The 22,740-nt window shown below is 35.7% G+C and overlaps 1 protein-coding gene across 2 annotated transcripts in view; it reads right to left on the reverse strand.

Annotated features, from left to right (window-relative positions):
• The window catches only part of LOC110448827 (universal stress protein in QAH/OAS sulfhydrylase 3'region-like), a 71,944-nt gene extending 64,397 nt beyond the window's left edge, over positions 1 to 7,547 (reverse strand). The window contains exon 1 of one of the 2 annotated variants that reach the window (XM_021495278.1): positions 6,824 to 7,547. In XM_021495278.1, coding sequence (XP_021350953.1) covers positions 6,824 to 6,914 — 91 coding nt within the window. In that variant the 5' untranslated portion in view covers positions 6,915 to 7,547. Of the gene's footprint in view, positions 1 to 1,993; positions 2,052 to 6,823 lie in introns of those variants that run through there. The other variant, XM_021495279.1, reaches the window with a different exon arrangement.
• Between the last annotated feature and the right edge of the window lie 15,193 nt (positions 7,548 to 22,740).

Here is a 22,740-nt window from a genome sequence, read left to right on the forward strand (position 1 = left end):
TTAAGGAGGCTCCACCCTTTCGCAATTAGCCATCAGAATTCAATGAAAGTTTCACATGATGGTTATGTCACTATGTAGAGATGATTTTATGAAAATCTAAGCATTCCGATAAACTGGGGATTTATTTGTAAAAAATACCGAAAAATTGAATTTTTGTCAAATTCAACACTTTCACATTTTTTGAGCGTGTGGCATTGTTCAAAACTATTACAACAATAAAATAATGAAAAGAAACATTGCTAATCAACCCTACAAATATTTTATTTATCATAAAATATCTACAACATGTTACAAAAAGCGTTTTTTATTGAAACTATATGGATAAAAGTTACTAAATACAAGCCAAAATCAAACAGGACACATAGTTACATACAAAAAGAGTGAAAAATTGAACCAAATACACACAAAGTCTTTATAATTAATTTATTTTACATTTTACAATTATTTTGATCCTGATGAGAGTTGTCTACCTTGAAAATAATCGGAACTTTTTGCAGAGGGATAGAATTTATACAATGACACTTATTTTATTTAATATACCAAAAACGACGGAAATAAATTAAATTACTATATTTATTTGTCAATTTACTGTTCTTTTATGGAACAAAATTACTCTCAATCATGTACACTTTGGACATCATTCCATAGTCTGCTTACGCATGGTATATTCACATGTCAGGTACATATATAACCATATGCCGTGCACGCACATGCACTTGCATTTTATAGGGATCTTGATATTTTACAAACCACTATTTTCACAGAGTTATTGTAATTGCATTTGTGAACCGATTTATCTGACAGAGCGTAACTCGCTCGACAACAAAAGTCGTAGCTTGTGAACTACTGTTAACACGTGGTACGTACAGGTGAGGTCGGTAAACAAAACACATCAGTCTGCATTCCATGCGCCTCATATACGACCTTCTTGAAGTCGTCTGATCGTATGTCAGTGTTTTCCCGTGAGTTATTTAATGTCTTTGTATCATAAGCTTTATTTCTGAAGTACGTGTGATTACACATTTCCAAGTTAAGTCTAGATATCGGGTGTTGACGTATCACGTCACGCACGTGTACTATTGTTTACCCGGTGTTACTATAATTTACACAACGGTAATGGAATGCCCGATACGCAATACGGAAATGACGACACGAAAATACGACAAGAAAAACATGTGTATTACGAAGGGTGGAAACTCCTTAAAATGACCTTAACTTAGGACGCTAAGCCATGTACAACCACCGATCCCGAAAACAAGAATGACGTAATCTGGTGTCGCAGTGACGTACTTGTGGGTGTTATATCGCAAAAACAAAAGTTTGACGTAATCTGGTGTCGGAGTGACGTACTTGATGGTGTTATATCGCAAAAACAAAAGTTTGACGTAATGTGGTGTCGGAGTGACGTACTTGATGGAGTTATATCGCAAAAACAAAGTTTGACGTAATCTGGTGTCAGAGTGACGTACCTGTGGATGTTATATCGCAAAAAAAACAAAAGTTTGACGTAATTTGATGTCGAGCATATGCATGTTCGTGGGTTATATCGCGGAAACAAGAATCTGACGTTATCCAGCGTCGCATTACGTACTGTGTTTTATCGTTGAAACAAGTGACTGGCGTATTATGGTGTCGCGTTTACGTATTTCAGTATAATATATCGCAGAAAAAAGAATCTGGCTTAATCTGACGTTAGGGTTACGTACTTACATATGTCATATCTTTGAAACACGTACCCTATGTAATCAACAGTACCGATATATAGAACATTGCAGCTTCACTCATAGGGACGTAGCGTTGGTATTGTCATCAGTCTGATATCAGAAACTTTGAGAGTTCGATTATCGATACAAGTCCTTTCTCATACGTAAAGCTATATGAAATTGCTGACAGAACATCCAATATAATAAATGCCACCCGCCGTAACACTATTTTGCGTTATCGGTTCGCTTAACACTGCCCTACGTACACCCTCACAAATACATTAACCTACCTTCCAGCAGCTCCATGGAATTGCTCTCGAGCATGGTAATTGCCTCCACACAAATAAAACAAACATTTTTTAATCGAGCAGGCCTGGGATCTACCAGCCACTGGTCGAGCGTAAAACCTACAGGTGCCTTGCACGGGCAACGGGTAAATAAACACGCGTTTAACACGCGTTAATGAGACGTACTTGTGGCGGTATGCGGACCGACGTTACTGCCCTTCATTTTCCGCTAGGCTGTGAAGTGTTACAAGGACGTTAAGTAAATTGATTGTATAGCTGTAAAACTTGTTTATGTTTCTGGTGCCCAATTGACGATAAACATCGTGTAACCCGGGATAGCGGTTCTCATAGAAAGACAAACCCTACGATCAATACACAGACTGGCCGCTACCACAGTGTTACCATGTTTTAAGGCAAATGTTACCAAAAAGAAGAGTCGAGTGTTCCCACACAATAAACGTAAAATTGTAAAATATATAGATTGGGTTCCTTATATAAAATTTGAAATAATCGTTAAGCAACATTGAACGAAGAGCTTAATTGTTCTGTAAGTGACTTCATTGCGCTCGGTGTTTTAAACCTCCACACACCGATAATTCCGTTGTGACTTAGCGTGTTGTAGAAAGGGCTTTCCGACCAGGACGTGACCTACCGATAGAACCAAACACCAGGGACAGGAAGTGGAAACTCGAGGCAATGCTAAGTGTATAGGTATTGTTATTCTGTCTCCATAAGTCCTCCTTGGACGATCAATAAAATATACACGACAAATGATGATTGACTTCGATTTATATCTATATCAATTTCAGGTATCACCTGCCAGTTTAATGGTAGTGTAGCTGCAATTTTAGTACACCTTAATAACCAATAGGTAACTTCTGAAATTGTAAAACATATTTCGATACATGTGTGTTCCAGCATAAAAATATATGGCGAATGTCAGTTTTCAATTCGGCATTCGTAAGCAAGAGTGATATTTGTGATATCGTACAGAGATTTTGGGTTATAATAATTACAGTGAAGAACTGGAAGTATGCAGTGACAAAACTTGATTGAGGAGTTTGTATAATTAAGGTTAAGATTAGAAATTTTGAGATTGCTGAGGCTTGAACGGTTTTAAGGTTAAGATCGTCTGCTAGGAACCATCAGCTAGATTTAAATCCTTCCACCGAAACATCCCCCGGTTTAAAGTCGATCGTTTTCTTCAACGGGACATCGACAGGTAAACAGGAAATCAATCCATTCTACACTGAGACATCGACAGGTAAACAGGAAGTCGATCATTTCTACACTGATACATCGACAGGTAAACAGGAAGTCAATCGTTTCTACACTGAGACATCGACAAGTTAACAGAAAGTCGATCGTTTCTACACTGAGACATCAACAAGTTAACAGAAAGTCGATTATTTCTACACTGAGACATCAACAGGTAAACAGGAAGTCGATCGTTTCTACACTGAGACATCGACAAGTTAACAGGAAGTCAATCGTTTCTACACTGAGACATCGACAAGTTAACAGAAAGTCGATCATTTTCACACTGAGACATCGACAAGCAAACAGGAAGTCAATCGTTTCTACACTGAGACATCGACAGGTAAACAGGAAGTCGATCATTTCTACACTGAGACATCGACAGGTAAACAGGAAGTAGATCATTTCTACACTGATACATCGACAGGTAAACAGGAAGTAGATCATTTCTACACTGAGAAATCGACAAATAAACAGGAAGTCGATCATTTCTACAATGAGACATCGACAAGTTAACAGAAAGTCGATCATTTTTACACTGAGACATTGACAAATAAACAGGAAGTCGATCGTTTCTATACTGGGACATTTTCTGGTAAACAGGAAGTCAATCACGACCTTATTTGTCCGGTAATACCAGACTTACCAGGTATCAGTCAGCAGATATATAACAGTGAATATACTTGATTAGATCTAGAATGGCCTTATCAGTAGTGTGATGGATAAAGTAATGAAAGGTATAGAGTTCAAACCTCGTACAACACCAAATATTAGTTACGTATATGATGATATAACATTGTGTGTACGTGTCTGAGGGATGGTCGCCTGTCGACCGGCTGTTGTGTACTGATAAGTAGATTGATGTTTTATGTTTACATGTTTTATATCTCTGTTCCGGATATTATCACGCCTGGGACAACCAGCACGTGTTGTGATGTTAATGGCTGTCGAATGGAGGGACAACATTGCTCCTCTTTGTACAAGTACATGATTTAGGCGCTGTATTCCCCCTGCTGACAGATGTGTGTAGAAAACAATTATGGCGACGATCGACTTCTGTTACGATAGTTCTTAACATTCCATTAGCAATAACATACAAATGTACATACACCCCTTATCCATTCAGCAGCCATTTTGGAAAGCATATAGAAGCACTGCATAAACCTACCCTCTTCCTACCCCTTATGTCAGCTGATGAGTTTTGCATTATATTGAGTGGGTGCAGTTTTGGCCGACCCCACTTAGGCCAGCTGAATGTTTTTGTTTATATTGTGTGTTAGTTGCTCCTATGTTTGTAACACTGCAACTACATGTACTCTATATTTGAATGTTGTACAAGTAATAGATTTTTTTCTCATTAGAGTCATTTAAGTGGCTCTATCGGAATACATTCAAATGTCACCATTTTGGTGGCCAGATTCATTCGTTTGGTGGTAGACGCACATTTACGCGCTTGAAATATCAATGTGAGTCCAATCTGGGGCCTCGCATTAATACAGACAAACAAAACATTTAACTTTCAATGGCACGACCTTAGCTATCGATACTGTCTATAAATCTGCGTTTTGGAACATGTTGGTTGAATTCGGTACCTACTAGATTCCTAGATTAAGTGAAACACTTAGAGCATCATATCTATGATTTAAATCAATTGTACTTCGTAAATAATAAATGTTGCTTAGATTTATAATCCTGTAAGCAACGTTTGACTGAGCGAGAGTGTGATAAGTGCTAACGTCAATATCTAAAGTAATATGGTGAATGGAATCATACATATGTGTGGATATCTTATATCTAAAGGAAGACCATGCACATTTCTGGATATATATGTATGTAATATGTATGCAAATTGATGCACGTGTCTGGATATACATGCACGTAATCTGTAGATAAAATGATGCATACATGTGGCAAAACAAATACATGTATGTTTTATGTAGATAAAATGATGAGCGTGTGTGAATATACGTATCGTGCACGTGTATGGCACAACAACATGTTATCTATCAGGAGAACTATTACACGTGTGTGGGTCAAGTACTTAATGGTCTTAAGAAGACCGACAAATGTGTTTGTCCTAGATTCTAGTTATTATAAGCGAAATCAGGCATCTGTGAAAACGTAGGTTTGTGTCAGGCTACTGTTGATGAGGGGGTTTTACTTGATGGTGACAGGACAACTGTGCATATGTTTCAGTCAGGTACATGTTTTATTTGAAACAACTAATGAGTGCTAGGGGCAGGTATATTGTAACTCCTACTGACGAGGAACATCTGAAGACAAATAATTTTATATACCTTACACTACATATTGTTCAGGGATGTCCGTCCTTCATCTGCGGCAATACAGGATAGGTGGTATGCAGATCATTGGAGGAGGAAAAAGAAGAAGAGGGATAAAGGGAAAGACGAACACTTTATTTAGGTCCAATTCCACCAGAAGACCGACCCAGCTAACGGACATACTGTACTATGTGTACTCAGTTTACACGACTAATGGTTGTCGTTAATGTGTTCGGTGTGAGGTGACCTTGGACTGGGGAGGAGAACAAATCGATACCACAAACGCCCGTACCCCCATCTCTTCTCCCAGCATGACCAACCAGTTAATGGCCGTAGAAAAGAAAGGCGAACAAAACCAAGTGCTGTCGTCACAAGGACAATCGATAGAGTTTGAAGAAGATTGCTTTTAGCGGAAACAGCATGGAGCCATTATTGATCATCTTGTGCAATTACGCTTGTTTGTAAAACCTGAAGATTATGCTCCAGGTACTCTATGATGATTAGAGGAGTCTCCTCTACCATTCGTCTGGCACGTGTATATGTACGTTATCAGTACAGGCGACTATTCACTGAAAGACAGCCCCTGCGCGTACGGAGGTGAGGTGAAGGTCGGAATAGGGCAATTAGGGTGACGTTTTATATTGGTTAACACCGTGACGGAATGATGGCGTTGGTATGTACCAAAGTCAACATAGCCGTTCCCGTTATATGTTAAATATAACTGTAAGGAAGCCAGTCTTGGGATTTAGAGACAGCAATAAACACATGTGCCCCATACTCTAGGGTCCTATGACTTACAACGATTGCACAAGCTTTTCGCTGTGGACAAGACAGCAATCGAAAGGTTTTAAGCGACAATTGTTAGGTTGGGATCCCGTAGGACACTGCACATAATCTGTAAGATGCTTTAACACTGGGCCAGCGATGTTGAACGTGCAACTGTTATATAATACATATCGTATACCCAGTATATACGTGACAGGGGTATGATAATCTGTAGTCTCGCAACAGTGCTTTCACATGGCGGACATATCAATCACGTGACTGCACGTTACAGAATTACGTGACTAGATACTTTAGGGATACATGCTTTGCTTATGTAAGAGAATACTGAGACTTATGTAATCAGTTGCTCGTATCGAGATCAGGGTAGAGGTACAGAAGCACAGGATAGGGACAAATGGTAGATACATTTATATATATAATCACGTGATACAAAGTAAGGGTAAGCACGTGATACAGACTAAGGGTAGATATACATACAACACCTGATATAGATTAAGATTGAACTTACAGTCAAATGCCCACTCCGAATGCTCGCTTGTGTCCACTGCCAAAACCACGATGTTTCGCCGGTCACACTCATCTCTAGCTGAGTCCGCCATTCTCTGGAGAATAAAGAGTCGGGATTTTTGTCCCGGATGGTACTTATGATAGGTCGGGGTTTATTGCAATCCGGTGTAGTCTGGATAAGTAGAGCTTGCCTAATATCTCCGAAATAACAAGGATCAGTAGTACACCCCCGATAAGTGTCCGGCAAAGAGTAGGGATCAGCGCTATACACAATAGCTAAGAGAGGGTCCGTGGATACAAGTCGGGAGACCACACAGCTAGGAGAGTTTGGGTTTATACTTCAGCTCGGAATACAACACTGTGTACACACACACACCTTACTGGTCCAGTGTCAATACAGCTCTCCAAGCAGCCTCCGTATCAAGCGCTCCTCCTCATCCCGAGCAGCTCACGTGGATCACAGCGTAAATCGGTGTCATCCTCATCAGTCCTATAGAGCCATTCATACATTCAATATAATTATTGCAGTTTGGCATAGCAATATAGCTTAAGGGTGATTAAAGTACACTTGTATAGAGGCCAATACGGGCTATACAATTACACGAAGAACATAAAATATACATCTGTTATGAAAATGTCTACATGCATTTACATTACATATATACCGGCACATAGAGATCAAACACTCATTACTTGTATAATCAGTTTAGGTTAAAGGATACTGCACACCCTAAGTTCTAAACTAGGGGAAGATGAGCTAGTAGTAAAATGCAGCTGAGAAATTCTTCATAAAAACTTAGGGGATGGTAGCCAGTCTACACAACATATAGCGTATACTCGGTTCAGTCCCAATGGCTTGTTACATGTATTTACATAATGTACAACTGTAATAGTTATGTTTTGGTTAACTCAGACTCAATAAAGTTTAAACAACACTATTGTTGTTAGTACGCAAAGTGAGCAAAGGAGTTTTTTCTTCAAATATACATTTTCGAAAAATCAAATGCATTATAAAATTATAAATAGTTTTCGAAAAAAGTAGCTTATCAAGACAGGATAGAGAAACTGGGTTACGTGACGTCATTATATTTTTGACCTTGAAATTGTAACGTTACATGTTATTACATTTGGAAATTCCATGAGACCCGTTCATTCCTTATGTGATATCGATGCAGGCGCGGATTTAAGGGGGGGGGGGGGGGGGACACACCCCCGGGCCCCACCTTTTAGCGGCGGACTGACCTTTTCCGGGCCGGCCCGAAATGTTCTGATCGACCGGTAATGGGAACATCTTAACATTTTAAAATGTATCTAATAATGCACGGAGCTTGTATAAAAAAAAATTTCGCCCCACACATTCCCATACGGCATCCTAGCAAATATTGTGGGTTTCCGTTATCTGATATTTTTACTATATTTACTTTATTAAAACAATATTTGTTGGCATCGCTACGCTCGTCTACCTTATATCTTGATCCTAAAGTGTGTTTTTTATTTTACCACCTCCGCAAAACCCCAAGTTGCAACTTGCAACGCTCGGCGGAAATATACTAGCGTAAATTGCATAATTATATTATTGGCCGCTCCAATATATGTTTTAATGTAACCTTCCTAACCGCCCGGGCGATATTAATCATATCTTTACGATAAAGTTTTTTTTCGGCTGACAATATTATGTATAATCGACTAAACATATCCATTCAATTATTTTGGTATTGTATATATTGTTGGAACTGTTTAACTATCTTGTATGTACAACATAGTATCTCATTGCGGTACTTATAGCTTACCATCGTGTACGAACAAGAAAGTATCTTCACACAGCATACTGTTGTGTACGTAGTAATAAGTTGTACGTACCAGAATAAGATGATATGCTGTACTTACAAGTATGATAATTTTAAAATAAATTTAAAGGTGACGCGTAAGTGCCTCCTAAGTTGTACCATGTTAACCAGATAGCTTAGCAAATGTACCACTGTTGGTAATATGCACACCCTTACATGAGTTAATCAGCGTGGACATTTCAGATATATCATTGTCTACACTAGTGAATTAGTCAACAATTATAAAACGCGAGACTATGTAGCTAGTGGCCTTGGGTGTCGCACTGATTTGAACTTATCCGTTTGTTTTGCAACTTAGTGATGCCAGTAACTCATTAATTAAACAGCAACGATGTTATGGTGTTATTTGGTCTTTTGTACGACAAACTATTTCATGAAGTACTGTACTGTAGGTACAATGTCTGAAGACTAGATATTGTGCGTCCCTACATTTATTTTTTGACGGTGGACCGCTCGTATCCCCCTTGCGGGCGGGACGCCAAATTAGGTCATAATGAACAAGCCCCCTGTGGATTTATACATTTGTCATCACCAGGTTGCCCCTATAATAATACCATCTGACTTCTAAAACAGGCTGTTGATAGAGAATTTGAACCGAAACTTTAATTTTCAATTTTCTTTCCAGTACACAAAAAAAGTCTTTGGGCCATACTTAAAATATGTTTTTTTCTTCTTGTTAATTAAACATAAAAACAATCCTCAAAACACGGGAAATCGCTTCTGAGACGTTCTAGAAAACACANGGGGGGGGGGGGGGGGGGGGAGATCCACCAAACCCCCCTTACGGGAGGGGGGAAATTTCTCGTACATTATTTTGATGAGCTTAAAACCTGGAAATGTGAGCTGTTTCGATGTACATGTACATTCGCATCAGACGAACCACACTTAAAAGTAAGATTGAAAACAAGATGTTTATTCCAGAATAACATAGAGAAATACTGATAGCAAGATTTGCTGGGTTTTTTTTTTTTTTTTTAGTTCTTCCGGATTGTTATTCGTGAGATTAATTGCATGGTCAAACACATTTTGCAGGGGATGTAAGCTGACTACACATTCAGCGTTAAGTTAAAACCAAATACGACATCAGAAGATAGTACAGGCTTAAAAGTTCATGTTTGAGAGAAATTAGAAAACACACGTTTTTAAGAGGTGCAAAAAAGCATATCTCTAAACAACATGAAACGAGAAATACGTGCTGCAAAGAGAGTCAGCACAGTTTCGTGTTAAGTTGTAATAACTTGTGAATCGAAAATACGTTTTTATTACCGTTATACATCAAACACTACAGCCTCGATTTTTGAAAGATATTTCCTGTTAGAGATGAATTGATTCTATCAGTTGTTCACGAGTATCTGGTTGTGTAATGAAGATAAAGACACGGAAAGAAAACTAGGGTCATCTGATGTTTATCTGGCTGCATGCAAGACTTGACGAAGGGAAATGAGTCTTAATGAACTGTTACAGAATACGCTCTTCACTTAATCCATACGAGGCTTACTTTAGTTCATCAGGCAATTATATCTATATACCTGTTTGTTAGACACCTGTGGTGCGATCGTATATAACCATCACACACGGTCGTGTTAATCATAACTTGACATTGTTTCTGTCTGTTACAAAAATCATAAAGAGCCAAAATTTATACACGAATGATTTGATACACGAATCAACGCACACGTTTAAATCTTGCGAAGGCGCACACAACTAAGGTGCGTGTGTTCAGCCAAGTACATGTATCAGTATGAGATATGTGCAAGGACACATCAACGATGCCTGTATCAACATACACACAACTACATATTGTACACAAAATGTGCTTAAAAAATCAGAAACGTGAAATCAATGTTTGAAATATTATAAAACGTGACATTTTCAGAAAATGTGCAACCAAAACTTTAATTATCGCATAAAATTAGTTCAGTGTCTGCGAACACGTTTCCTTTTTTTTTTTTTTTTTTTTAAACGNTAAACGATCTTTAAATAGTTCTAGGGAATCCACCACCATATATAAAATAGCACTGGTAGTAGCCTAACATAACATCACTGCGCATGTCTGTAACGTTGGTATAAAAGTAAAGGCAAAAACCTAAATCTCACACATCACCACGCCTCTATGGCATTGCTTGTCTGTCGAGACAGGACTAAATAATAATATTACTGAAATGATCACAGAGGTTCTGTAATCAATGTTAATGTAATGCGATCGATAATGAATATCATTGTTTACCTATATGTCCTATCCATCAAATAATCAGAGTTAATTTCATTAAGAAGTACTACTGACGTTATCCATCTGCTTACAAGTTAACTCAGATATCAAGTGCATAAAAAATCTGGAAGTAATTAAGTTTATCTTTAAAACGAACAATATTAGATAAAGAAGTCCTTCTTAACTGTCTAATTATACATAATGGTTATATTACTACATTGTCTTATGATAATACAACTTATTACATATTTTCCAGTGAAATATCGGATTCTAGCAACTTGATTAAACTGATATTTTTCACACTGTTTTATTATTATTTTATTGTTATATTTGTACTAGTAATGACATTTTTATAAGCAAGCATACCAGAAAATAGCAGAACCCCTCGCGTTGAGTATCCCATTCAAAATGGCGCGCAGCCTTGTTGTCAAGTGTGACGTCATTAGAATATGGTGCTAACAATTACGCTTCTGATTCCCGCCCCTTTTTTAAATGCAATTCATTTTTCATGTTTTACGCTTTAAAAATGTAATAAATAGAAACTTCAATGGTGTCTTCAGTAATAACAAATATATTTCACTTGTGTGGCTAATATTTTTATATTTTGCACGAGTGCGCAGTTCACGAGTGAAATGTATTTTTTATTACCTGAAGACAACATTAAATATCCTCTATGTATGTACCCGTGCCTTTGTATACTGCAACTTCTTTGCACTGAATACTGTTGCCATGACATGACATATTATGCATTGGGTTGATTTGCTGATGAGCTACTTGCTCAAAGCTAAATAAAGGACTTGAACTTAAGCCTGCGTGAAATTTGCTGTTTCCCAATAATAAAGTCCAATTAAAAATCAGAATATCCCATTCAAAGCATTCAAACATAAACAACATCTGCAACCAGACATCAATATTGGCACACAGACATAGCTCAGTCCTTCTATAAAACATTCCGAGATGTTTCCACCAAACTTTGAAATCTTTGGAAATGAAAGAAATGTACTGTGAATCTGACTGTACTGATGCGGAAACCCTACCGTCTGGTTTATATATATTCTAATCTTAGGAAGAAAATAGAAATTGCCTATCACTCAGAAAAATCTACCATCCTCTTTGCCTGTCGCAATAGATCCCCCACAGTCTACAATAACACTCTACCCTATATAACCATCTCTCCTCAACATGTTGACAAGGCTAACTACTTAGGAGTCACTATACACTGAAATGGGAGACCCTCATAAACGACATTACAGTTAAAGCTTATACGACTCTAGGAGTTTTTAGAAGAAAAATAGAAATAAGTTCCAGCAAAAATAAAACAAAAAACACTGATGAATCTCTTGTCCGTCCATCTCGCGAGTACCCACCTCCTGTTTGGGGCCCCTGTTACAAATATGACAATAGCAAATTGGAAATGGTACGGGATATGTCACCATTAGATCAACGTCTAGTGTGAGTGGAAGCTACATAATGTACTAGACGCAGTCTCTTTTGGACAGACGTAAAGATGCACGCCTCCCCATGGTGTTTACATTTACACACAGCACAGCGTCAGTCGAACCGAAAACCCCAAAACACCACAAACAAGATTTTTAAAATTCATTCTCCTATCAAACACTTTATTCTATAGAAAACAATTCTGCTTCCCAAGAGCAATCATTGACTTGAACATAGTGTTTTCCTCTATTGTAAAATGTCAGAAATTCGACTGCTTTAACGCTGCTCTTTCATCCTATACATATCTACGACTCTTATCTATGTAGACCTCTGACGCGTTCTTCAATTGATGAATTAGGTCGGTATATGGTGAAAGTAGGTGTAGCAGTAGTAACACTGCGGACGAAAATCCAGGAAAGCAAAGAGATTCGACGTATAGAGAGCCAAAAGCTAAAAAGTAGAACTGTAGGCCATGCGAGAGGCAACAAAGGAAGTGACGTCATAATGAATCCAAATGAGAGAGGGAGATCAAGGAAGAATAAAAACGAAAAGCTGGATTTCAATTTTTCAAAGCTGGTGTTTGACAAGTACGCGACACAAATGTCACGAGCTGTGTCTTCAAGTGCGATTATACCTAACCCGATTCCACTAAGAGTCTTATACAGAGATATACATCAGATATCATTCCCACTATCTGATTTAATGTTAGCATGGAACTAGCTGCGTATTGAACTATATGTGCCTCCACGCACTGCATATACCGGATACGCTAAAATACGATGGGGGCTCTGTTGGGTTAATTTTTTTTCATTTCTGTGTAGTTGTACGATTTTAGTAACACACATAATTTTTAAAACTAACGAGTTGCTGATTAAGGAATTCATTTAGAGATAAGCACAAGCCATGCATTTGGCAGAAATAACTCCTTTGTAAATTTGATCGGTATTGTATTAAAAATTATGGTCTTTCCTTGATTATTATAGAAATAATAACTTCGATTAGTGAGGTATTACATTATTGTTATGTTGTGTTGAACATAAACTGCTTTCTGCCAAATTGCTCCGGTTTATTAATTGCGGGGAAATCCATTAAAACGCAGATTTATTGGTAAATGCATGTGTTTATCAACCATTTGTTTGGAAACTTCCGTCGGTTTGATTAATTGCAATCCTGAACAATTGAACCGTAATGATTGATAGTTAGCGTTCACAGCACTCAAAATTGATTTAGATGAAATATACCGAAATATTTGAGGAATTTTGAAAACAAGTTTTCAGGAAAGTTCTATAAGGTAGCTGTGTGTTAAGTAAACACAAATCCTTTCGCGGCGTGACTCGTCGATTATAAAACAACACTATCACGCATCTAGTGAACGTTATTTAACATGTGTATTTAACTTATTTTTCAAATTGCAAAAAACAAAATCGGAAAATATTTCTCTTTCTTATTTTTGAAAACCAGCTTGTTCGAGTAAGATGTTGAACTGTGGTTAACAAAATTTAACAAAAATTGTTGTACACCTCTACTTCTTGTCTTTTTCAATACATAAATGCATTCCTGATTTGTTATAAAATTCATCTGTAAACTACATCATCGATTAATATTAATATCACATAATGTACTGTGTTATCCAGTGAATATACCCATGTCATATTAGTTTGCGTATTAACCCATGTTAAATGACCTATCAGCCCTGTGGTTGGTTGGAAGTTTCAATTGTTTCAATTGTGACGTCACGCCTAGGATAAGTACATGACGTCACAGACTTACACACTGGAGTCAAAGATGCGATTTTTTAAATTTCAAGGTTGCATGAAAATTGTCGTTTTACACGATTAATGCCACAAATCTTTATTAGCTGATAAGAAGGATCTTACACTCGTTTTCATATCATATGAGATTTATGAAACGAGTCCAAGAATTTTTCAATCTAGCGAGCAAAAATGAAAAAATCTTGTTTCATAAATCTCATATGAAATGGAAACTCATGAATGATCCTATTTATAAGTACTTTAAACACATTTACTCTCGTTTTTTGTTTTCATGTTTTGTTGGGTTACGAACTTCAGATATGTTGGCGTTTCTCCAATGCTGTTCCGTCCCTTTTCATAGGAACACAGAAAAAAACCAGAAACTGATGCATGGAAGATCGATTGTAGCCATTTTTGTGATTTATTTTTTGGTTTCGTTAATTAAAGACGACAAAACAGTCTTATAACGAATACAATAAGAGAGTATCGTTATACAAATATTTTGTATAGTGGTTTTGGATCGAATTTCGTTTTTTGCAAATTCACAACAAGCAGCTACGGCTGATATTGTCCGGCAAACTGAATTCTTGGTCTTCTGATCCTTACAAAAGGAGAGACACACACGTTAATAATACTGAACAATAGTTAGGGATAGTTGTTACTACTTCCACACCTTCCTTGCCTCTCTGTACCTTGGGGACACGCATGTTTCGAGTTTCTTTTCGCGTGTGTCGAGATCAACTTGTGACATATTTCACACATTCTAACTGAGGAAGTTTAGGATGACACGATAAGGCTGTTCTCAGTGTATGTGCTGGGACATTTCTGTAACAATGATCCCGAATCCCGAGCCCAAGGATGTCCTACTAAGCCTAGTTGTCTTTCTATTGGGAATGCTTATCACTCTCGCTGTTAATTATGTGACTCATTGATGTCTTTAGTCAGGAGTACGACCTAAACTGGTCAGAATATCGGCCTCCTATGTCCACATTGGCATCTCACGCTGAAAGACGACCAACATCTCAAAACATATATTGACAGGCCACACAACTCATTTGGCTAGCTTCTTGGTACTGTAGTTACATATATGAACGGCGGTGTTTACAAACATCAGTCGAGGTCGAGAGACAATGTTTTCTTTTTCATCTTTTAGTCATTTTAACTCTCTGTTTCTGAAAATCGGTTCGGTGTCCGTAGTGAATTGATTAAAATAATTTCGAAATACATTTACTGATGATTATTTCGCAATACTATCATCAATACATATATCAGTTTGTTGTTTTAATAGACAAACAAAATGTCTTAAACATATTCTTAAAGATATGCCCTTTTTGATTTTAGAAAGTCTTATATATTAGTTCGATTCCTTGGGATATGAAATATCTTTAACAATGAGTATGAATTATTCATTCTATACGACTGCGTGGTTGATGGAACTAATGCCGTTGTGTAACTTTAAGTTTTAAGTGACGACGTGTATATGCCAGCTGATCAGGCTGTAAACTTTAGAAGATGATGATGCTGATAGAAGTAGAATGCGCTCGGTATCATTGTGAACGTCGAAGGTCAAGCTAAAATCAACATATGGGACGTTTACAGTACCATGGGTTGATGTAAACAATTGATGTGTAAAACATGCAACACAAATGTCGAGCTTTAGATGGTAAATACGATGACATGTTAGACAAAAGAACTTTAATGCACAAAAAGACGACAACGAATACAACCACTTCTCCACTTCGGACTCGATGTGGTTTTGTGCTGCTCCGTGTCTTGTCTTTGTCATGATAATGTGCTGAAATGATGCAAAACACATAAGAAGAGAAGCTACTTGATTGAGGGGGATAGAACTAAATAGAATGTGAAGAAAAACAAGACAGAGAGGGAGTAAACAAAAGAACTTGCGCGACCTCCAGGGGAGTTTCAAAGAAAGTCCAAACTTACTCAACACACGGCGTTCACTGCTGCTCAGGAAGCCATAATAGAATTGGAAAACAGGAAGAAAAACATAAAAATATATCGTCTTTGGAATTAAAGAATAACCAAAATCATCAGTATATCAATTAAATTGCAAGCAATGTTGGAGGATTGAAAAACATTTTGTACCCAGATGAAACAATCTCCAGCTGTTATGCAAGGCACTATTTACAGAAGTTTGACTTAATTATGCTGCTAGTTTGTGGGATCTATATAAAGTAAAAGGCAAAGAGTATATACAATAAACAAAATCAAAATGAAACAGGGATTTATAAACCTTAAAAACACCGGACGACTCAAAAGGCTAAAAAAAACAAATCTGAAATATCGCAGGACGAGATGAGACTAAACCAACGAATTGTGAACAATTCATATGATGGATTTGTTAACCTATAGTATCTGTATAAATTGCGACAATGGGGAATGAAAACACAATATACAAAAATAATATCGTTTGGAGGGAAGGAAACACTTTTCCAGTAATACAGTAATGGACTCATGGAACGGATGTCTAAAAAATGCAGTTTGTGCTCAGACAATGAAACAGTTTGAAATTCTTCTGGGTGAACTTTGGAAATGTAATTTTTGCAACAACAGTTAAACATCCTTGCTGATTGCTCTGAACAGTATAACTTTGTTTCAGTACATGTATGTGCATAAAATATTGCTCAACTTTACACACGCACGCTCCTCATCAATGTAATCCGAGATGCAAGGGAAGTAATTCGGAGTTAATCGTTACTACGTTGTTGTCAGCTGTATTGGCTCTGTGGTCTGTTCATTAAATCTATCGAAAGCAATGTGTAGGTCTGTAGAGGATTTGATTATGTTGCTGGACAATTTTTCTCTGAGAAACATTGATAATGACACAACATTAAAATTACATATTTTAAGTCGTTTTATTGCCAGTGTAAGTTATGTCCTTTTCTTATGTACAGTTACAACACTTTGTTCATAATGTTTAATATTTACAGAGTAGTGGATAAGATATTGTATTGCCCAGTCATGTGACCAGAAGCATCCAATCAGACACGCTGTTATAAAGATGAGGTTGAATAATTCTTTTATTTGCATAAATGTTTCCTGTTTTGTATACATATTGATTGATGTGTGGAACATTTTGTTTGCTCTTAAAACATATTTAGTTTTTTATTTCTTTGAAAAATAAATACATCCATAATATTCTCAGTCAAAAGAATGCATGTTCATTTAGATAATATTTTGGTGACTCTCGCTTATAATGTCATGGTTTTCTTATCGACCTGGCAAGCTGGCCACAGAATGGTCAACAGATCAAAGAAAATACGTATTTACATATGAGAAATGAAACTCAATAATTGAACAAAATGGGATTAAAAAATTGTAAGTGTAATAAAGTTACCAGTTAAAAGAAAATATACTTCTTCAAAGAGCATCTCCTTGCCTAACACCAAATAATTCCTGACAATACTGGTCTATTTGACTTGGGGCCTGTTCGTTTATGCAAGGCTTTCTCAAGGCTCGCCTGAAAGCAGCATCAGATCACTAGGTCCGACCTTATTTAATAAACGGACAACAGTGGTCCGATCGGTTTGACCGTTTAAACGAAAACGGCCCTGGTCTCTCTTGGAGTATTCAAAGCATGAAATGTCATACGTACCACTGACTACTATAAACACTCTACTGAGCCTGTTTAATCTACATACATTCATATAGACTGACATTGTAAGGAAATATTTAGTGTCTGGCAAAGAGATGCACTATAGTCCTTGTACTCCAAAACACAAGAAATGTTTGTTTTAACTGAAAAGGCATTGGGGGATAAGTATGAAACTTTCACAAATTAAATCTCATCACATAACTAATATATATGCCAAGTTGCATGCTTATCCTAAAATGCCTTTTATGTACAATCAGCCCTTATTATTGAAATCAGGCAGAACAATTAATAAAACAATTAACTTGGTTAACTGTAACTATTAAAACAGACACTTTCCTTGAGACTAGGAGACTTAAAATTACCAGTATATCAAACTTAATCTATATTAATCATCAAACATTTTGTATTTGCATGTTAACTTTGATAAGTAAGAAAACAAATCAGGACCTAGAACTCACTTCAGCCACAGGTGTTGAGCAAATATTATATGATATATAAAATATAAAATATTAACTATTAATATCGTTTACTGAAAGCATATTAATGGTGTCATGCACCTTTTAATTCACTTAAGATTAAGAGATATTTGAAATTGACAGGTTTGAGAAGTGCCCAGAAGCCATAACTCAGTATTAAACAAAAGGAAAGTGTGAATTAATATGAATTTCATGTAAGTAAAGTTGTAAATTTCAACTCAAAATAATAATTAAAAGGAAAATATTGAAAAAACAAAACACGTTTCATTTGAAAATTACCTTGAACAAGCCCCTGACTTAATCCGCTGTTTTATATAAACAATCGTTAAGTAACGATTGAATTTTCGTCCTTTTTAATTCTTTTATATATGCCTGTTTGATTTACACATGTTTCCATGTTTTAGCCATTTTGAAAACAGGAAATTATATTTGTAGTTTACCCTACCCCTTTAGGTACCCCAAAACTCCACTTTCGGTCAAACGTTTGCATTAGTTTTTGCGCATGAGGAAGACAAATTCGGGTATACCGGGGCCAAAAAGGGCCTTATAGACACTTATACTTTACATGTATTTGTCGCAATAAAATATGACAAATACGAAAAATACAGCTTCTGTTTTATAAGAATAACAGCTAAACATGGTCATACAATTTTTAACTTCAACGTTGTTTTAATAATCATCTGCAATCAGTTTTGATAGAGAAAGTAAATTATAAGATACTTATTTATTAACTGTAATAGATACCTATTGACCAAGGACAGAACCCTTGGGCACACATGCCTGAAACATTACCGATTATTGAGCAAGATTCGACTTTAATATTTATTAATATTATGTACATGAAAAAAGATATAAAAAATATCAATATCAAAAATAGTGATATATGTCTCTCAGTTGGTAACAGTTGAATATTTATATAACAGATTTTTTGCTTAAAACAAAGTAATTAAAATGTTTAAACATAACTGTAAGATATATCAAAAACGAACTGTTGTTGAGGTGACTATTTGTGTCTTTTTTTAAATTAGATATTTATCAATTACGACGAATGAACCCATCAAACAACTGTGCGAAATATGTCGACCAGTTAACGTTATCCGAACGTTATGATATCACATTTTTTGGTTGTGCGCGCACTGCACATCGTGTAACGTTTATCAACTACGGTGTTTCGTTGAGGTGAACATGTTGTTATTTAGACACAAGAAAACCATATTTACTGAAACGAAATATATAATCAACAAAAAAGAAGTACCCGATTGTAATATTACATGATGATATAATGTACATGTATGAAGTTTCAAGTATGATTTTAACAAGATGTATCGTAAGAAATAATGTTAAAAGAAAAGTACAGTTTTGGGATGAAACAATTATTTAATTTGAGGATGACGTCATAAAGATCTTTATGATCAAGTCAATAAACTATTAATTAAAACTGGACTTTGTCGAAGTATATTTACTTTGTTTCTTTTGGAGGTGTTGGTAAAAAAAAAGATAAATGTTCACGATGAATATTCAGTATTGTGCAAACAAATGTACAACTGAATAGTACTGAGGTATTGAACAACGTACTAAAAAAAGGATATGAATATCTTGTTTTAAAAAGTTCCATTATAGTTTCGAGTATCTATACAGAATATATCCAGTAAAACCAACACTCCAATATGATACTTTACTAAATCAACCAACTTGACAAAAGAAACACTTTAATGTGCGTATGCTTATTATCGGACATAAAAATATAAAAATGACCGTTTAAATTATGTATATATATATATATCTTTATTAGGATCAGCTCCAGACTTCCATATCAGCCCGAGGGGCCGAAAAGGCCCGAAGGTTGATATAAGCCAAGAGTTGGTATGGGATAGGATATGGAATTGGTCATATCATAACTTTTTATCGTGTACTAGATGTTATTAATATAATAACAAAATTATCAGCATTAACACAAATTCAGTGTGATTAAGGCATGCTTTTTCTGAGATATGTTGAACCGGAAGTAAAACAGAAATAGCAGGGAAACGGCATAATATGCAAAGCTAAAAAAAAGTATTGCACATACAAAACAACTACATTTGTATATAATGAATAAGTATAAGATAGGTTTAGGTTTGACACACACTATACAAAATAAAATAGTATGAAGTGTTTCCCTGGACTCTGCCTTTTGTAGGCAGATGCTAGTTTGTAAACAAACCAGCTGGTCCTGATGGTATTTTACCTATGATTGTTAAGAACATTTCTTCTTCTTTAGTATACCCACTCAAATTATTATTTAATAGAACTTTATCTATTGGAGTAATACCTGATGTACTAAAAACGGCTAATGTTACTGCTCTCTATAAAGGTAAAGGAGATATCAGTGATCTCAATAATTATAGACCTATTGCTATTACATCTATTTTTATCAAAATGTTAGAAAAAATAATTTTTAAATATACGTTTAATTATATTTCAAGTCACAATATGTTAAGTGTACATCAGTCAGGATTTCAATCCAAAGACTCCACTACTAATAACTAGCTGATGTCTATAATACTATTAGTAGTAATTTAGACCAAGGTTAAGATTTGCGTTTTGTTTTCTATGACATAAGTAAAGCATTTGATCGAGTATGGCATTTTGGCCTATTATATAAACAAAAAACATATTGTATTAAAGGTAAATTATACGATGGTTTAAAGCTTACTTATCTGACAGAAAACAAAGAGCTATCTTTGAAGGTTATCAATCTAGTACCAAACCTATTTCTTCAGGGGTTCCTCAAGGATCTGTCCTTGGTCCCTTCCTCTTACTTCTTTTTTTTAATGATATTACTAACAATGTAACCTCTCATATAAAACTCTTTGCGGATGATACCTCTCTCTATGTAACAGTAAATAATAACAATGACCTTACAACACCTACTAACATGCTTAATGATGATCTTGACTCAATCTCTGAATGGTCAAAGCAATGGCAGATCCTATTCAATCCGAATAAGACTGTAGCTATTAACTTCTCTCGTAGACACATTAACAATCATCCTCAACTGCTATTTAACAATACTCCAATTGCACAACATGAACACCATACTCACTTAAGACTAACATTTAACAGTAAAGGGACATGGTCAGATCACATTTCAAATATTTATAAAAAAGCGAACTCTAGACTAAGTATTCTTAGAATTTTAAAAACTACAGTTGATAGGAATACATTAAAAACAGTATATGTCTCTTATATAAGACCTGTGCTAGAATATTCTGATATAGTATGGGATAATTGTACCAAATCTGAATCAGATCTTTTAGAATCAGTTCAACTAGAAGCTATGCGTTTAACTACTGGCCTCAGACGAGGTACATCTTATCACATTCTGTATACTGAAACACAACTTGAAACATTACACACACGAAGACAAAATCATAAACTAACATTAATGTATAAGATTCTTAATAATAACACTCCAACTTTTCTCGATAATATCATTCAACCATTTCTAAATGTATATAATAACTATACCTTCAGAAATAGCAGATTCTTTAATATACAACAGACAAGAACAACTACTTATATGAATAGCTTCTTCCCTTCTACAATGGTAAAATGGAATGCACTTGATAGCACTGTACGAGACTCCATCTCAATTTCATCTTTTAAAAAGAAACTTAAAAAAACCTTTGATACATCCGTCTCAGAAACTTTTATTAACTGTGTTCCGTGGAAACTTAACATCATTTTATGTCAGCTAAGAAATTTCAAAAGTGATCTTAACTTTGATAAGTTACAAGACCATCTGATTGATGATGCTTCCTGTGTATGTGGTGTACAGAGGGAAGATCTAATACAATTTTTTCTTTCAATGTCCTCTGTATTCAAATATTAGGCATCATATTACCACTATTTATAATCTAGTAGGATATTTAAATCTGCACTGTTTAGTATATGGTATTAGTAATGCATCGGACCAATTAAATAAAACTATTCTTATACATGTTGACTCTTATATGAAATCATCAAAACGTTTCGTTACTTATACGTGCTAGATAAATTCCAAATGAATATCCATGTATTGTTATTATTATTATTATTCAGGCAAGTTTTGTCTCTTAAATAATGAGTATTAGACATAAACTGGTGTGGGTGTGCATGTGTGTGAGACGAAAACGAATTACAACATTTTATATATTTAAGCATTGTACATAGCTACCGGAAATAGAAGAAAACTGATATAGGCAAAGCCTGTTGTCTTATTCTTTTGTCAATACTGTTCTAATATCTTCTTTAATGTTAACTTATTTGTTTGTATTATATATGTATTGTCAATAAAATACTTTTGAAATTTAGAAAAAAGCTGTTTTGTATACACAGATATGTTAATGCCAAAATGATGTACATTGTCAATAAGGCATTACATAATTAAAAACAAAAGCAAACAAAACAAGTCACTGTCTACGCCAACAATATAATACGCCAAGGTGTGTGTCGTCGTCATAATTCAAACGTTCTTACACGTTTGAAATATGATGAAACAAAGAAGTGTTGGGATCCATCTTGTTCGTGTTGCACATGTACCAGAGAACATATTATCTCC

The sequence above is a fragment of the Mizuhopecten yessoensis genome, unplaced genomic scaffold, assembly GCF_002113885.1.
Source record: "Mizuhopecten yessoensis strain PY_sf001 unplaced genomic scaffold, ASM211388v2 scaffold4359, whole genome shotgun sequence".
NCBI classification, from domain to species: Eukaryota; Metazoa; Mollusca; class Bivalvia; order Pectinida; family Pectinidae; genus Mizuhopecten; species Mizuhopecten yessoensis.